General features: G+C 38.0%; 2 protein-coding genes across 3 annotated transcripts in view; one reads left to right on the top strand and one right to left on the bottom strand.

Annotated features, from left to right (window-relative positions):
- Window positions 1-1,814, bottom strand: part of IntS4 (integrator complex subunit 4) — a 31,298-nt gene extending 29,484 nt beyond the window's left edge. Inside the window, exon 1 of the mRNA XM_067117538.1 lies at window positions 1,618-1,814. Within this exon, the coding sequence (XP_066973639.1) occupies window positions 1,618-1,671 (54 nt within the window). The 5' untranslated portion in view covers window positions 1,672-1,814. The remainder of the gene's footprint in view (window positions 1-1,617) is intronic.
- The window catches only part of LOC136846629 (uncharacterized), a 42,054-nt gene that overhangs the window by 10,164 nt on the left and 14,740 nt on the right, over window positions 1-17,150 (top strand). Inside the window, exons 1-3 of one of the 2 annotated variants that reach the window (XM_067117541.1) lie at window positions 2,375-2,517; window positions 14,607-14,858; window positions 16,747-16,855. In XM_067117541.1, the coding sequence (XP_066973642.1) occupies window positions 14,626-14,858; window positions 16,747-16,855 (342 nt within the window). In that variant the 5' untranslated portion in view covers window positions 2,375-2,517; window positions 14,607-14,625. Of the gene's footprint in view, window positions 1-2,374; window positions 2,518-14,606; window positions 14,859-16,746; window positions 16,856-17,150 lie in introns of those variants that run through there. The other variant, XM_067117540.1, reaches the window with a different exon arrangement.

The following is a 17,150-nucleotide window of genomic DNA, read 5'->3' as shown; positions in this document are numbered from 1 at the left end:
ATGGACAGTTCACAAGAACTCCCACTAGGAGGTTCTTGTTGTCCAGCCTCCAAGCAAGGTCCTCCCCTCACTTCTCAGCTAAAGGTATGAGATGAGAGAGACACTAGATTAAGGTCGACCAATGCTGCTTCACTGCCTCTAAAGCAAGTGTTGCTGGAGGTGCAAGTGAAGTACATGCTTCTGTATGTATAAGCAACCAAGTACAATCTGACAAAGTTGAGCTGGTTGTTTTTGTTGTGACAGGAACTGCATTACTACCTTCCTAAACTTGCTGATGCAAGTGTCTGGTTTAAAAATTCGGATCATGTCAAGATTAGCGAACCCAACATCTACACGTCAAGAACAGCGAACCCAATGGTCCCCATGTAAAGAATGGCCGACCCTTTCCAGTCTGAACTCCAATTCCAAGTGAGCTAACACTAAACACAGTGAAACAGCAATTCATCTACACTGTTTAGCTGTCTAGTGTTAGCCCCTTGGGGCTCAAATGTCTGGTACTGAAGTGTTTATGTCTAGAACAGTGAACCCGATTATTCCCATGTAAAGAATAACGAACCCAATAATCTTCTTGTAAAGAATAATGAACCCTGCTGTGAGTGGGTTCGCTAATCTTGACATGATCCAAAAATTCCACCTGCTGCCATTTCTATCAGCATGACCACGGGCTTTGCCTGCTACTCAGGTGTGAGATCTGACTACTCCCAGTTTATTGTGATCCCAAGATCACTACAAAAGGCAAGGAAGCAGTACCTATTTTATACAGACCAGTGACCTACATTGTAATCATATGATTTCTCTAGATAAAGTACACATGGCCTAGGGTTGCATTTCATATTAGACAAGTTTTAAATAAACAGATATAGCACAACTGTTCACATATAGGTTAGATGGTGGCTCTTAGTATAACCCCATACCTTTAGCATAATTTCTACATGGCTTACCCTAAGCCTGATCTAACCAAGGCAATTGAAGAACTCACAGACTGCTCTAGGCTAGTGGCGGCCGAGATTAAACTGCATAGAGGCTACACTGACTTCAAGCTTGTAAAATTAACCCATGGAGAATAAAAATGGTTTAAATCTGTGGTATATTTGCAAATAATTCTGGTTAGCCTTGCTCAAAGTGGTGCACAGAGGCGAATACAAATCTGCTTAACATGTAACCTGACCCCCTTGCCAAGCAAGTCTGCTTGCAATGAGGTGCTTTAACAAATACAAGAACACAAATCTAGGCTTATTCCAGTGTAACGATGTACATAAATAGAAAGAATACTTTCACTTTTATGTAATTTTTTCAAGAAATTACGATAGCTTAGCCCGACAGAGTTCAAGATCTTGTGCAATTGCAGGAATTTTTCATAGCTTTAATTCAAACAACAAAAAAATTACCACTGTCTAGCCATAAGAGATAAATATTTGTAAATCATCTTGACCTGAAAGCCAAAGCATGACATTATTTACTTTCTCTAATTCAATAAAAAACATCTATCTCTTTCGGCACCAGGAAGAGGAGGAGGGGCAAAATTCATGAGGTGTATAACACTTCCAGCTTAAAATAATGTTATTTACGGGGACACAATGTACATTTATCACTGACAGAAATGAAGTATCATCTCACCACAATCGTCTGGCAGTACTCAGCTAGCGCTCTCTTCTTTAATAAGGCAGCCATTGTTGAACAAATAAAATATTTTCACCGCATTTGAGTAATCTTGGGCAAATTTTATACTTTTCATAGATGAAATACCATTATTAAGGGAGATATACGAGTAGGGTCGGAGCAGGTGATCGGATCAAGATAAATACGAAGTCCGATTCTCTTTTGTTTTAGTCCTTAATTTTTCCAATTAATAGTACTTTTCCAAGATTTGATCATGTGTTCAGGAGTGCATTTTGTGGATATTTGCTTTAAAAATGTGTTATTAGTAAATATTTTTCTGTCTTAATTCAGGTAGATTATTAATATCACGTTTATGATAAATAAATTGTATGCTTAATGGGAAAAGACAGCACTCACAGAGAATATTTATCACTTTCATGACTTGTGTTGCTTCGTTTTATTGACAATTTTAGGCACATTTGGATACATTTTAAAAATAACTAAGGTTTTTGTCTACATTTGACGCTGCTGAAATACAGTATGTCCTAAATTAAAGTAGTGTTATGTAATAAGTCCACTGGTTTAAAATTTCGACTCGCCATGCTCACAAAATGACTGAATACTAGCAACAGCCGTAATGTATGACCTGCACAATTCGTTGAATGAGGTTTCAGGATAAAAGAGAAAGAAAAAACTACGAAAATCTACGCCCAAGGCGGTCCTTGACTGTTAGGGCATTTTCTGAATGGGATTAGATAACGTTACGCACATTGGCGTTCACTTATTTACTACAGGAACGAACGAGTCCGTCCTCTATAGTTGTGTGTTGATATGGCGTGCACGAGGCAATAGTAACTAAACAACAAAATGGAGTAAACTACAAGTAATTCACCATTCAACACACAACTATTAAGCAAGGTACATCCACTAAGGTCCCTTGCGTCAGTTTGTGATTGAATATTGGGGCTTTAACGTGTACTTTTTCCCGTAAGGTGGTGGAAGTGTAGAGGCGGCGGTGGTGGTTCTCTGGTGAAATTGTGAATATAATTAGACCTTCACTTCCTGTACTGCCGTTACACAGCCGACCGCCGCAGCTTTCAAACTTGTTTTCTCTAGAGTTTTGCGCCCCATGTCATTATTTAGATGTGTTTTAGTAACAATTATTTGTAATGCCCCACTTGTTTTGGGGAAGTAACCGCTAGCCTATATGACCTTGAACTTGAGAGCGATGGATTTTGGAAGTCGTTCGAAGGGTTCAAGTTAAAGTCTTCGCTTGTCGCCCTAATTATTTCTTAATCTTTTACCACATGGTGATGTTTTTTGATGAATGATGTCTCTTGATTAGCTTAGCCTAATGTCCATGCTTGGGAGGCCTAGACAAGGAAAATAGCCTGGCTTATCTTAACCTTGCCTTATCCAGGTCTCTCAATCAGACTGTTATGTCCTATAAGTTTGTCTACCCTATAGCCTATGATATGGCCTATAATTTTTTTTTTACTCTTCACCTTAGGCTGAGCCTAGGCCATGAATATGCCGAACAACCTTTATTATTTAGTTTCTGGATTTGTCACACTCAAATGAAATTAGTATTCTGTGGTCTTGCCCGTATGTTCAATATGCTAAACCTCTGTCTGAAATTAATTTAAAGATTAAATCATTTTTGGGGGTTCTGCCGATTTTATTTTTAGCTCAACGCCAGTAGCCTAGCAGGCCTAGCTAGGCCAGGTGCGACTTGACTTAAGCTTACATTCCATCGACCATTCTCTAGCAAGTCTTATCCTGGAGTCTAGCCATAGGCTAACATATCAATCATATTAATTTGTATACTTCACCATTACTATGCTGAATAATCCTGATGGGTTCCGGCACTTGGTCTTCAAGACCTAAGTTTCATAATCTGGCGCCAAATTAATTGCCGATTCAATTTTGCCTTGGGATGGTCTGGAGGCAAAAGTTTTCTGGTAGTCTACAGGAGGAGGGTTGAGGCTATTTTTCCATTTCAGTACTTCCAAATAGAAAGCAGCTGTTGAATCAAATTGTGCGGCATGCTCTGACCCATCTAAGTTATGATCTTAATTATATTCTTAATGAAGCAAAATGGTAGGTAGGTTAGATATTGATATCCTATATATGAATGTCTTGTCTTATATTTTTACTTTTTTGAAATTTATCAAATATTTATTCCAGTGAAATATTTATACATATGCCCACTAGCAAAAATTTATTGAAGATGCAAATATATTTAAAACATATTTTAATGATAAAATTATTCACTTTTATAATTTATGCTTAAATAAATTACCCAAATGTTGTTAGTTAATTTTAATGATAAAATTATTCACTTTTATAATTTATGCTTAAATAAATTACCCAAATGTTGTTAATTAGCACGAGTTTAAGTAGCAATAATAAGTTCAAACTCCAAACTGTTCATATGATTACATACTGTTCAAGTAGAATGGAATACTTCAGTTCATATATACAATACATAAGTAAAGTACAGACGTTAGAGTGGCTTGTAAGACTAAAGGATTGATTCTCGCCATTTATATTAAGTTTCATTAATTGAAATTTTCTTTAAAAGCTGGTTAAATTTATTATGGTTCATTTAGTTATCTTTAAGATGTTTAAGTTTCCAATTTAGCTACTCAGTACTTGATCCAGTAAGGGTTAATGCAGCCTTGCACCTCATAGGGTCTGCTGTGGGCATTATTGTTACTAAAGATGGTAGATTGCATCTTTTTGGCCCCTAACTGCACTCACTAGCTTTTTCATTTACATGTACCTCCACTTTGCTTCAGTCATTCTGTCCAGCACCCAAATCCTCTTTTTTTTTTTTTTTTTTTTTTTTTTTTTTTTATGTCCTAAGCACTGAAAGGCTCAAAGTGTTTGGCTTTATAGTCAGATTTTCATAAATCAGTCAACTTACTACTTGTTGGTATTTATGTATATGAAACCCACGACATCAAAGAAGATTTTGTAAGTTATTTTAAATTTTTTTTAAATAAAATATTGTTGATGAGTGAATTTCCCTACTGCAGAAAAGTCAAGGCATTATGGTAGAAATCTCCAATGATGTTAAATGTGATATAGTTGTGCGATTAAATTACATTGTGTCTGAACCAGTCTTGTAAGCACACCCCTCAAGGTTAATCAAAATAATTTGCGCTGATCACAAAATTTTGTCATTAGTTCCATTAAGATACTGAAGTTTGCTTTGAAAATGTTTACATATTCCTAAATCATAGACATATGGATCAGAAATTAAACATAAATTTAACATCTGACATCGTAAGGTAAAGATTATAGGCTTTTTATCAATACTTACCTTTTATATGGGAAATTTACAAAATGCTTTGCCGGTTATTTCATGACGTATATTGAATACTTTATTTAGGTATTCACAAAAAAAAAAGCCTCATTCAGGTAGATATAATTAACCAAAATCGTCCATAATATGTTAATATTTATCGTCTAAGTATTTGTTGCATAGATCTTTGAGTAGTTGCAAGTAAGGTGACATCATCAGCTGATACAAAAATACAAGATCAGATACAGTATCCCCATACATTGTCACTCTGCAGTTTACATGGTTTCAGATTTCTCCAGTTTTACCCTTTGCCCTGGCTATCTGTAAGACCCTAGCCTGTAACGTAAATGATTATGTGAAACCAAAAAAGGGTAAGCACATCACTTTTAGAAAAATATAATTTCAATTGTCATATGCAGACTTGGGTGATGAACATTTCAGTTAAAAAAATTAATGGTATATGATAAAATCTAGTTTAAAAAATTATTAGAATCAGTTGTCAACTTTTAAATTGGAATTATAAAAAGGGTGGGGAGCCATCTGATATTGATAAAAAAAGTCACAGTGCTTGCTGGGATTGTTGGCAGAATTGCATAATACTAGGGCATTGAAGTTTATAAACAATTGCCCTTTTGACTAAAGTGGTATAGGCTCTTGCAACAGTGAGTTCACTTCACAATGGTAGAGAATGTGACAAACTACAGCCTTGCCTCCATTACTATTATCTGCCTAGGACTGAAAAAGACTGCATGAATTTGAAAACTGAAGGAATTTTGTATGGAGATGAGCCTTTTTTTGCAACATTTCACGTCTATCTGTGCCATGGTCTTGCTGTTTCGATATAGATGGACAATTAGAGAGTACATTTAAAGATAATAGTTGAGAAAATATTGCAGCATTGTGAATTTTTTAATATAGTAAAGAAGTATACTTCCTAAAAGATAAGGATATTATACTAGGTATGACAATATAAACATTCAAGGAGCTATATTTTTATGCTACCATGGCGTAAAGTACAAATAAAATTTTTTTTTTTTTTTATAATGACACACCCTGGTCCTAGGAAACCTCAAGTTTAAAAATGAGGAGTGAATTCAAATGTAATCTCGAGCATATGCTATGCTGTACTCTGTGAACTTGCGTGTCGTTTTCATGTTAAGCCTTCGTACCTGCGATGTTAGATTTTTCTTTTTTCTTTTCCAATATTTACAGTTATCTCGTCATGTCAGGAGGTACTAGTATGGTTTGTTGTTATTTCAAGAATACAAACTATGGCCATTTAGGTAGAAAAATTCCCCAGCATGAGCTGGAATCACTCATTGAAACTTGATAACAATGTATTTGACTTGTGATAGGTAGGCAAAAACCTCCCACTTACCTGCGATCGTCAAGCACGTATTCTTTACCCAAGTCATGCCAAGATGTCGTGCTACGCTGACTGGCCAACACAAGTGAAACTTCAGTCCTCTTTATTATTATATGTGTGGGGTTGGTTTTGTTCAACATTGACATGAACAAGAACAGTGACCAACAAAGAGTATGAAGGATAAGCAGTCCGTGTTACGTTGGACTTGGCTTACGTCATTCTGAGGTTATGTCGCTCTTCAAATATATTCATAAAAAATTATTTCCTGGTTTACGTCGCTAGTCTGACAGAAAACAAACTTTAATATGGCTCCAAAACAGCAAAATCGTAAAAATTTGGAGGCTTCTTTTTTATGAAAAGCACAATCAAAATGGAGGTTACGTCATTTTCAAGACACCCAAAGGATTAAAAGTAAGGTTTTTTATGATTTTTAACGTCTCAGGCTAACCGTTTTTTGGCTTACATCACTGCATAGGAACGGAACCCTCGATGTAACCCGGAAACTCTGTATTGGTGTAACCAATTTTGTCTTTAAACATTATTGCTTGGAGTGTGCTGGTTAGTCTCGACACTGGAAGTTAAGGGCCAACAGGGGGAGGTAAAAAGATGTTTGCTAGTTCCTTCAGATGGGATTACAGTAAACCCCCCGTATTTGCGGATTTCTCTATGGAACGTATACGCATCATTTGTGGAAAATTCGCCCATTTGCGATATTTTTCACCGAGAAATAATCACTAATTACTGTATTTTCATATGATTTTCATGACTTAAAATACTCAAGTACCCAGTAGTGCTCAAGTTACGATAATTCGCCTTACGATAATTCGATTTTGCGATGGGGTAAGCAGTTATACCAATACGACAATATTTTATAAAATGATTTTAAATTTCGTAGGGGCGCAGCCAGCAACATACAATCAGGCAGCGATAAAGACCAAATTACAATAGACCAACTTCTTTTTCGCCATCTCTTTATCCCATCTTCTAGTTAAAAAAGTAAAAGAGAGTGATATAAGTATTGTTAGTAGTCTTGTACTCATGCGTAAATGTGTGCAGTCATAAACACCCGAACGAGCAACTGTTGTTTTGCTTATAACTGAATCGTATAACAAGTTTATAATACAAAATCAGTATAAGAATATATACAATATTATTGGATACAGTGAAGTGTAAAGCATAACATTTTAAAAGTTCCATGGAAAAGATGCATATCCATTATGTTGTTCTTTGTATAATGTATGCTGAGCTACCATACATGTATATGATATGTCGGCAATGCAGGCTGCTTGCTAATTTTTGTTTGTTATCAATTTCTTGTATTGAATTATCATAAGTCAAATCTGCATAAACCTCAGAATTAGCTGATAATGACACTGTACACGGGATATAGAGAGAGTATACTCTTATACTGTAGGCTAAGCCTTGTTGAGATATAATTTTCCAACAAACGATGGGTTTTGGAACTAACCCCCATCATAAATGAGATAAGACCCCAAACCTTTTTAGAGGTTTTTTTTTGTGTGTGTTTGAACTAGCAAAATAGGCAATTCTAAGTGTTTTTAGAAAGGTTTTAAGTACTTGCAGGCTTTAGCTATTTGCGGGGGGGTTGTGGTACACATCCCCCGCAAATACACAGGGATGGGGTTTACTGTACTCCACCTCCGATACTGAACTGCCATGGCTTTTCCTACCATTTCGTTCTTTGACTCTTGGGGGGTTTAAGTTTGTGAGGGTAAGAGACCAGTTACCTTTTCAACAGTGGTGGCTTAGTCTCTTGGTGAATTCTCCCAAATTAGACTGGTGTATGGTTGAGGTCCCCATCTCCCAATGCCTTGCTGTTTTGCTCGAGTACTAACAGACTCCATTTGGTATTATGAGCAACCTGTCTTGCTGCTGTTTCCACTAAGGAACTAAACACTTGATCCTCTTGTAAGTGGCCCTCTTTTCTTGTGGCAATCCCCTTAATATCGAGTATAGGCCATACATGTCTGACATTGCTTCCTGCTTTGATATTTGTAATATATCCAAGGAGAGTATGGCTTATGGACAGAGTAAGGTGAAGAAACACAACTGCTTATCAGCTTCCTTCTCATTTTCATTGCCTTTTTTTGCCTCTTCATGGAAGTCCTCTTGGATAAAGTTCTTTTGGACTTTGAGTGAGCATTTTTTTTATGCAAGGGTTGTCAGGGGGATTCACTCACCTGTTTATAATATGTCTGCCTGAGGGTTGGGTTGATGTAGTGTGCTCATGAACAAGTGTTCCCCAGTTTACTTCAGAAACCAGGATTGTCCTAGGCTCTTTCCCTTTTAATACTTCTGTCAAGGGCACTCAAAGAAATTTTAGCACAACCTTCTTGGTAGTGTACAAACCCTGGATGGTGCAAATGCAGGCAGAAGGTTCATGTGTGACAGGTCACTACAGTATGATGCTGCAGGGTATCATGTCAATCTGTGTGGGCATTATTGTGCAAACCCTTTCAGTAGTGCCAGAGTCATCCAGAACTTCAAGTACGCTTACAACTCCTGGATCATGAGTATGTAACAGAGAGTCATGTGAAGAAGGTTGACATTACAATAATGGTAACATTACTAACCACATGAACATTATCATGTAGACACTTCAATGAGCAAATATTCATAGCCTCTACTAGTTCAATTCTGTTTAGTCTTACAAAAGTCTATTGGCCTATGGACCACGATGTTGACCAGTTACAAGATTTATTTGTTCCCGTCATCCAAGAGCGCTTACAGGGGCAGAATGATATGTCGGCTTTTTATTTGCACTCTTCCTTAAGTTTTGGCAAAGTATAGTCTCAGCAGAGTAGGTCAGTCTTGGGTTCCCATGTTCCATATTTGATTCCATCAAAATTTCATTTGTTTTGGGAGATCTGAGGAATGCGTACTTCCAACTACCTGTTTCACCCGCCAAGGAAGCACCATCACTATGTCTACAAGACTGCATGCCATTTCAAAGCACTGTGCTTCAAATTGGCAGCAGCCCTACCACTCCCTTTTCACTCCCAGCTTCTGTGTCCTATGTTACCTCTAATTGGAGTCATTCCCAAGAAGTAAAGGACCTGCTAAATGCATTGTGGTCTTCTCCCAGCATATTGGAAGACCTATGAGCTTTGCCATTCAGGAACAGTTTGCTTCAGCCAGAAGTTCCATGCTCACTTCAGTCTTGGTGGAGCCCATTGCTTTGACTGGGGTTATCCCCTCCAAGTCTGAATGTACTACTGTTGTGGACACTTGTTGCTCCTGCTGTTGCTACTTTGGCAACTCTTGCTTCTTATCTCTTTGGGGAATTTTACTTTGACCCTGCCCTTGGTGGATATGGGAGAGCTCTGACAGATTCTGTTTAGAAAGGTCAAAGAACTCCTGTTGTGCTTTGTGTTAATCCCCCTCTTCCTCATCTTGGCATTGGCAGAAGCTTAAAAAGAAGGCTGTATGTATGTATGTATGTTCGAATGGAGGTTGGGTTGCTCGGGTAAATGTTGGTAATGATGGACAATAAAGTGTGAGGACTATTGTAACCCTGGCTAACCTTTGAAAATATGGACTTGAAAATTTTTTATAGAATCTAAAGAAAGAAATATTTAAGAATTAATAATCTCTAATTTTAATAAGCTTAAACACGAAGAATTAAAGCACTGACATCTTAACAAGCAAAATGTGGCATTCAAGAACTATATCACAGTCGTCTGGCCTACATATTCAGAATCAAGGAAATATGAAACAGTATATCCAGAAGTATTCTACTGTTTTATATGTCGTGTGTGTATAATGAATGCACTAAATGTCCAAGGGGTGTTGAATACGTCCTAAGTGTAGTCTTAGGATTAGTGGCTAAGCCGCATGCTACCTCTTAAGCTACCCCAAAAGGTTGTTGTAACCCTGGCTAGTCTTTGAAAATGTGGAGTAATGTGCAGCATTTTGTAGAATCTGAGGAAATAAAATTTGATATGCATAAAAGTAGTGTAACAAGAAAATGAAACAATAACCAGATTACAGCACCTCATGTTCAGCTCTGATATTTACATGCACTGCTGCCATGAAGGATACTCATAGAAAATATAATCATGCCATAAGCTGATTATGTGGACAGTTTATCTAATCTCTAGAATACTGATTAAAATCAGTAATGCTCTAAAACTGTGTACAGTACATTATTTTTCCACCTCCCATCTTGATTGAGCCCAGGCCTCTGGAATGAAAGGTGTGGCCACTATCAACTTTAGAGCACTTTGCCTTTCACTTGAGAGTTATGTCGAGCACTGTGCCTTTCACTTGAGGGGTTTGGGTTTGATCCTAATGTATGGTAAATGATTTGTTTCTGTTGCTCACATGATTATGTGTTAATTTCTTTAATAATCACTCTTGGTGCTGTGAATGAAGTGCCATCAGAGTCACTGGTGGGGAGGGAAATTAGGTAAAACTCTTGATATGCAAGTTGTGCAGCTGCCAAAGGAGGTCATCAGTTACTGTGTTAGTAATTTGGTACCAACTTTCTCATTTGACCTTTGTGTGTCAGTTGGTACCCTTTCACTTGAGAGTCCTAGGTCGGATCCTAATGTAAGGTAGAAGTGTATGCCTATTGCATAATGATTGTGTGTTGATTTCTAATATTTTAACTCAGAAGGGCTAATTCAGATGAAAAGCATGGATTCTGTTGAGTCACTGGTGGGTTGGTAAATTTGGTAAACTGATATGCAATGTATGCAGCCTGCCTAGGTAAATCTGAAGATACTATGTGCTGTAAGTATCTGTATTGTACTTAGGTTCCAGCTTCCTATATGACCTCTGTGGGTCAGGTGGTAGTTCCCTTGCATTATTACACTCAAGATTCCTGGATTGGAACCTGATATGAGGTGTAAATTAACTTTTGTACACATGATTGTATAATGTTTTCATCATATTTACTCAGAAGGGATAAGAGGAATAAAAACTATCAATTCAGTTATTGGTGGGTTGGTAAGTTGGGTAAAGCTTATCAGTGTGCAAGAGTGCAGCCTGCTGTGGTTTATCTCCAGGTACAGTACTGTGCAATTACTTAAGGTTTAAATTTGTGTTCCATAAATTTGTTCCTCTTGCATTAACGTGGTAGTTTCGATCATAATCATATGAACGGGGAATGCAAATGAAACTCATAACGACTGAGTCACTGGTGGGTGGGAAAGCCGAGTAAAACTCACTGGGATGTAAAATGTGCAGTCTGCCTCAGTTACTACGTAGTAAGTAGAGGTTCCGTCCTCTTTTATGGCTTGGTAACACACTTGCATTTCACTCAACATTCTTGGTTTGATCCTGATGTTAGCTGTAAATTAGCATCAGTTGCAAATGTGACTGTTTGTTTACGTCATACTCACTCAGAAGTGGTACTTCGATGCATTGCTTTAAATTGAATCACTAGTGGATCAATAAATTGCGTAAGATTTACCGGTATTCAAGTTATGTAGCATTTTTAAGATAATGCTCAGGTACTGTCTTAAGTACCCAGATTCTATCGTCTTTTATGGCTTTTGTAAATCAGTGAGAAGTGCCCTTGCCTTTCACTCAAGATTCCAGAGTTGAGTTCCAGTGTGAATTATAAAATGATTTTTGTTGCACACATCATTGAGTATAGATGTTAATCAAGTCATTGGTGGTTTGGGAAGCTGGGTAAAACTTCCAGTTATACAAGTTGTGCATCCTGCTCAGATAAATCCTGTAGTCAAGTCTTAGGTACTTTTACAGGCTGCTCAAAGAACAAGAGCCTATGCTGGCTGGAAGCCAGCGTATCCTTCAGCAACAATCTACATAAGTAGGTCCTTGACTTACTGCAGGGGATCCGTTCCAGCCCATGCCGTAAGTTGGTGTTTCGCCATTATCGGCTGTTTAACAGCGCTTATGGCGCCATAACTTGATGTTTGTTGCCGGAACTTGATGCAACATCAAGTTACAGTACTGTAAAACGCAGTTAACATCACTGAAAAAGTGCCATAAGATCGAATCCGCCATAGATCGGTGACACACTGTACTTAGGTTTCAACTTATTTTATGGCAGTGTCCTTGCTTTTCTTTGAAGAGCCTTAGGTTCAATCCAGGGCAAGTTAGAAATTTATTTCTGTCATGTGGTTAAGTTTGTTTCACAGGCAGTCCCCAGTTATCAGCAGGGTTCTGTTTCTGAAGGTTCTTAGCCACGTAAAAATAAGTCTAATCCTTTGGGCCAGCCCTAGGAGAGCTGTTAACCAGCTCAGTGGTCTGGTTAAACTAAGATATACTTAACTTTTTAACTGAAGGTGTGATGATAACCGAAAATCGGCGATTTTCAGGGCTTATTGGCGCCGAAAAGCCCCGATTTTTGGTTATCACCGCCTCTGTTAGTTATGTATTGGCGCCAATACCCAATAATCGGCGATTTTCGGCGCTAGACACGTGCCATAAAACCGGATCGCCGTTAACCAGGGACTGCATATATACATTCAGTAAAACTTTAAAAATTCAACTCTCTCTCTCTCTCTCTCTCTCTCTCTCTCTCTCTCTCTCTCTCTCTCTCTCTCTCTCTCTCTCTCTCTCTCTCTCTCTCTCTGTGTGTGTGTGTGTATGTGTTTGTGGGTTGCAGTGATTTGAAAGGTTTGCCTACACTAGTTGATTTCCACCAGATTTCAATAGAGTTCCCTCATTCCTCAAGTCTAGCAGATGTGTGTACAGTATGCGTGAGTGTGTGCGCGCCCACGTGCTTGGATTATTATGACACTATTGCCATGCCCTTCACTCCAAAGATTCATGATTAGCTAATCAATCTTTCATCCTGCCCTCTGAATCTTTATTTCAAAAACAGGAGGGAAGGAATTTTGTTTTAGTATCCCTGACTTATATTGAAAAGCAAACTAGCCGAGAACCATGACCGTACTGAAAATAGAGATAACTTGACTCATTGCCAGCAGAAGATGAAAGAAGCACTGAGAATGGTGTAGGCTCACTACTCTTGGCCATACACCTTCAGTAACTAATGGCCCTTTTCACGAGGCTTATTTCCTTCCTTTGAGGAGGAATTGTAGCCTTCGAATACTGAATTACTTTTCCCTACTGGGTCTGCATAAAACCAACTTCGAATAAGTCTTCAGTGGATGTCAGCCTGTAAGAGGATTTTTGTTTAAGGAGTTAATGAAGGTGCACTGTTTGCCCCCCTGAACCCCATTACCGAACACCTTGGCGGCTTCTTCAAGGGTTTCTCCCTTTATAGATCCTCAAGAGGCAATGCAGAGAGCCATCCATGCAAACCACTTACATTCCTTATTCCCCCTGCCCACAGGAAGGATGCATGTAACCCGCCCCTGTAGGGTCCTGTATAACAACTTTGTTTTTCTAGTCATTCAGGATATTCCCCCTCTCCTCCCAGCTTTGTTGCCTTCAGGATTGATGTTTTACCACCCATTGACTACAACTACCCACTCTTTCACTCCCTCTCTGTGAGGTTCGAGGCAGGTTCTCGGTCACCTTGTTCAGGGATGGTTCTGCCCTGTTCTTCCGGGAAACAGCGGCAGTGAACGACTTGAGTTATGTTTTTGAATGAATGAAGTTTTGTGCTTGGTATCCAAGCTATTCCCATCAATGGAATGAGTAGTTAAAAGTATCTGCAGTGCAAGTGCTTATTGGAAACACAAGAAAGTACTCTATTGAAGAATAGTGCATCAGGATAATACAAAGAGAAGTACAGTACTATACAGTAATAAGTAATCGTTCCAATAGAAATACAAATCCTTGTTTTTAAGTGATGGTATTCCTCAGCGACAACTGATTTCAGTCATTGAAACCTGGTACCTTGAGCTGTTGGCAGATAGGTTAGGGATAGGAAAACTCCCCTCCAAATTGTAAGCCCAACTCTTTCTTTAGTTGGCATTGAGCCAAGATTTTTTTCTGTGTGATCATGGTTCTTTATGTTTTTCAAGTATTACTCCCTTTTCGTTGATTGCAATTTTTTCTTGGTGGAGCAGTGTTTTGATCACAGAGTTTTTTTAGGGGGAATTTACCCTAGCATTGGCATTAGGATTGATATTTACAGTTGTTATTGTAAACAAGAGTTGTTCATTCACCTTAGCCTCAGTCTTTCATTTGCCATTTGATTCCAGCTAGCAACAATGGATGATAAATTTCAGGTAGTGACACTCAATTTGAACCAATGCTTGGTAGCCAAGTCATACATGGTGCAAGCAGTTATCTTGTATTTTTCTGACTGTCAAGCTAAAAAGATAAATTTTAACATGTATCACAGGTATATATTGACCAGAATGATAATTGGAAAGCTTTTTTATTATAAGACAGCTTTTTATTCAGTTTTCCTTTTTCCAGGGGTGTGGAGGTTGCGGCGATGCTCAAAGTGGGCAGCAAGTTCTACACATTTGATGAGTTGAGCAAACGGTTGGAGGAATTTCAGCAACTAGAAAAAGTACAACTGTGGGTACGTGACTCAAGGACTGTCGTTGCTGCCGCAAAGAGGGCGCGCCGCAAGTCCCTCAACCCAGCTCTCAAGTATGCTGAGCTGACCTACTCATGTGTCTTTGGTGGGCGAAGACCCTCGGACCAAACAAAAACACATAATCAGTGAGTATCGTTATAGCTTTATAAAGTTTTTGTCTAAACACCTTAACTGTGAGTTAAGCTGTGCATATTTGAATTTTAAAGGAAATCGTGAAATTTTTTTTTTTTTTTCTAATGGGCACTATTAATTTATATGTTTAGGGTAAGAAAAGAATATCTTTGGCAAGTCAGGTATTATCAGTTGGTATGATATATACTTGACATGTTTTTAAAAAAATTATCCTTGTGTGACTTTTATACATTTTTGATAGTTTAAGTGTCCTGGTGTCGTTTATTAGAGCTCATTTCCTAAATTTGAGTGCATTGGCTATGTGCAGCCTTCAGATCAGGTTTGAATGCTGAAAAATACAAATACACTTTCACTTGTGTTGTTTCAACCTTTGTCATTTTGTACTTTACAATGGATTTTATTAATTAAAAAGGGGAAACACAGTTCTGTGTGATGCATGCATGTGCACTACTTGTGCCTGATTTGTTGACACAGGACTGCCTTTTAGATGATGGTTCAGATTGTTCTCAGTATGATCCAGTCTTAGTTCATGGCTCAGCTCACAACACCTTTAGTAAAATTGTAAGCAGTAGTTTTCCTGTGTGAGACCAGTCCCAGGGGTGTTTCAGCTACTCCTAAAGGAAGGATCCTCACTATACGGGGACTGGTTGGAACCTAAGACTTACTTTAAATCTATTCTAGCAAGTTGGATGATTCAAAAGTAGTTCTTGTAATGGTTCTTGCTCTTATGAGGTTCTGTCACAGAACAGCTTTTGTGCTGATTACTGCTCAGTTTCTTGTAAGTCACCAGTGTATAAGCAGCAACTCTGGTCACCTTGAGTTGTACTTGTGCATTGAATGAATATATTACCAGGAAGAGCCATTTTGGGCATGTTCCTGCACATTTGGCTTTGTGGATATGCAACACCATGGAAATTTTGGAGTTGATGACTGTGTCTAGATATGTATTTCTTTAGTACTGTATCTCTACACAACTCATGTTCAGTGCTGCTGATGTCAATCTCAGCATATTCTGTGCAGTGTGTGCACATGTCTACTGTGTTCATCACTGCTGTAGTTCAGTACCATTGCCACTAGGGGTGTGATGGTACAGGACTAATCACTTATCTGCTCTGTGCCTCTGGCCAGCAAAGGATTTTTATTGTGGTTGTGTATGGATTGGTTGATTTGCCAATGGGCACACTCAGTTACCTGATGCCGTGGGTGCCATTCATAGCTGATGGTCCTGTTTTCCAAGCCAACATTGCCATTTCAGAGACAAAATTTACAATTGTAAATTTTATACATGGATGATTTGGGTGTTCTTCATTCTAAAAAGAGCCCTAAGTTGATTGACCCATGGATATTTGATGATTAAGCCATGTTACTCAATTGGTGAATGCAGAGCATCACTTGCAGTTAAGCAAAACCTATGTTGATTGCCCTTTTTTTAGTTCACAATGTGCATCAGTATTGGGAATTTCACAATGTGCATCAGTATTAGGAATAAGTACTTGAAAGAATATTCAAATTTTTCCATTTTACTGAGTCATTAGATTTTTAAAGAGTTGTAACATTCAAATAATTTTTATTGCATTCATTAAGAACAAACCCTCAGGTCAACCTTAGAATTAAGAATGTAGGCCCAGTGGTTTGCTTAAATTATCTAATGATGATCATAATTAAAGAATGGGGAATTTTGCTTATTTCTTATCAATTTCTACAATTTCCTACCAAGGTATTTTGTAATTTCTTTTTTAGTATCACAGAATGACAGTTTAAACTTTTATTGCGAATGAAAATGAATTTTTTTGTTTTTTTTCTTTTAAGATTTCTGATTCTGTGAAAACTTGACTTAAATTTACAGGACATTTGAAGAACATGTTAAAATTAATTTTACAGGACATCAGCGGGTGGTTGCCCGTTTAAGGTCCGGCTGTCGACTTCAATTGATGGCCAAGCTCTTGTCGTAAAAGAGATATGTCATGATCATAACCATGAGCCAGGCAAAGTGAGTAGTTTGTTGCACTTAATTTTATGGATAGGACTTGTGTGTTGAATGGCTTTGTTCAATAGTGATACTGAAAGATAAAGTGGCTGTATATGTTTTGTAACCACGGGGTTGCATAGTACTTGCAGTGATTGCATTCATTTATATCTGAGCATCAATATTTCCTACACATTATTGTTTGAGTTGTTAGTTACCAGTGAAAATCATGTACTTAAAAAAGATTGCATACTAGTGCAGGAGTACAGGGTTAGTGTACATAAGCTGTAACAGCAGTTGTATGCTGAAGTGTTTGCTT

This window comes from Macrobrachium rosenbergii, chromosome 15, assembly GCF_040412425.1.
Source record: "Macrobrachium rosenbergii isolate ZJJX-2024 chromosome 15, ASM4041242v1, whole genome shotgun sequence".
In the NCBI taxonomy this organism is placed as follows: Eukaryota; Metazoa; Arthropoda; class Malacostraca; order Decapoda; family Palaemonidae; genus Macrobrachium; species Macrobrachium rosenbergii.
The sequence above is the reverse complement of the archived record's forward strand: the minus strand, read 5'-3'. Positions and strand labels throughout refer to the sequence as shown.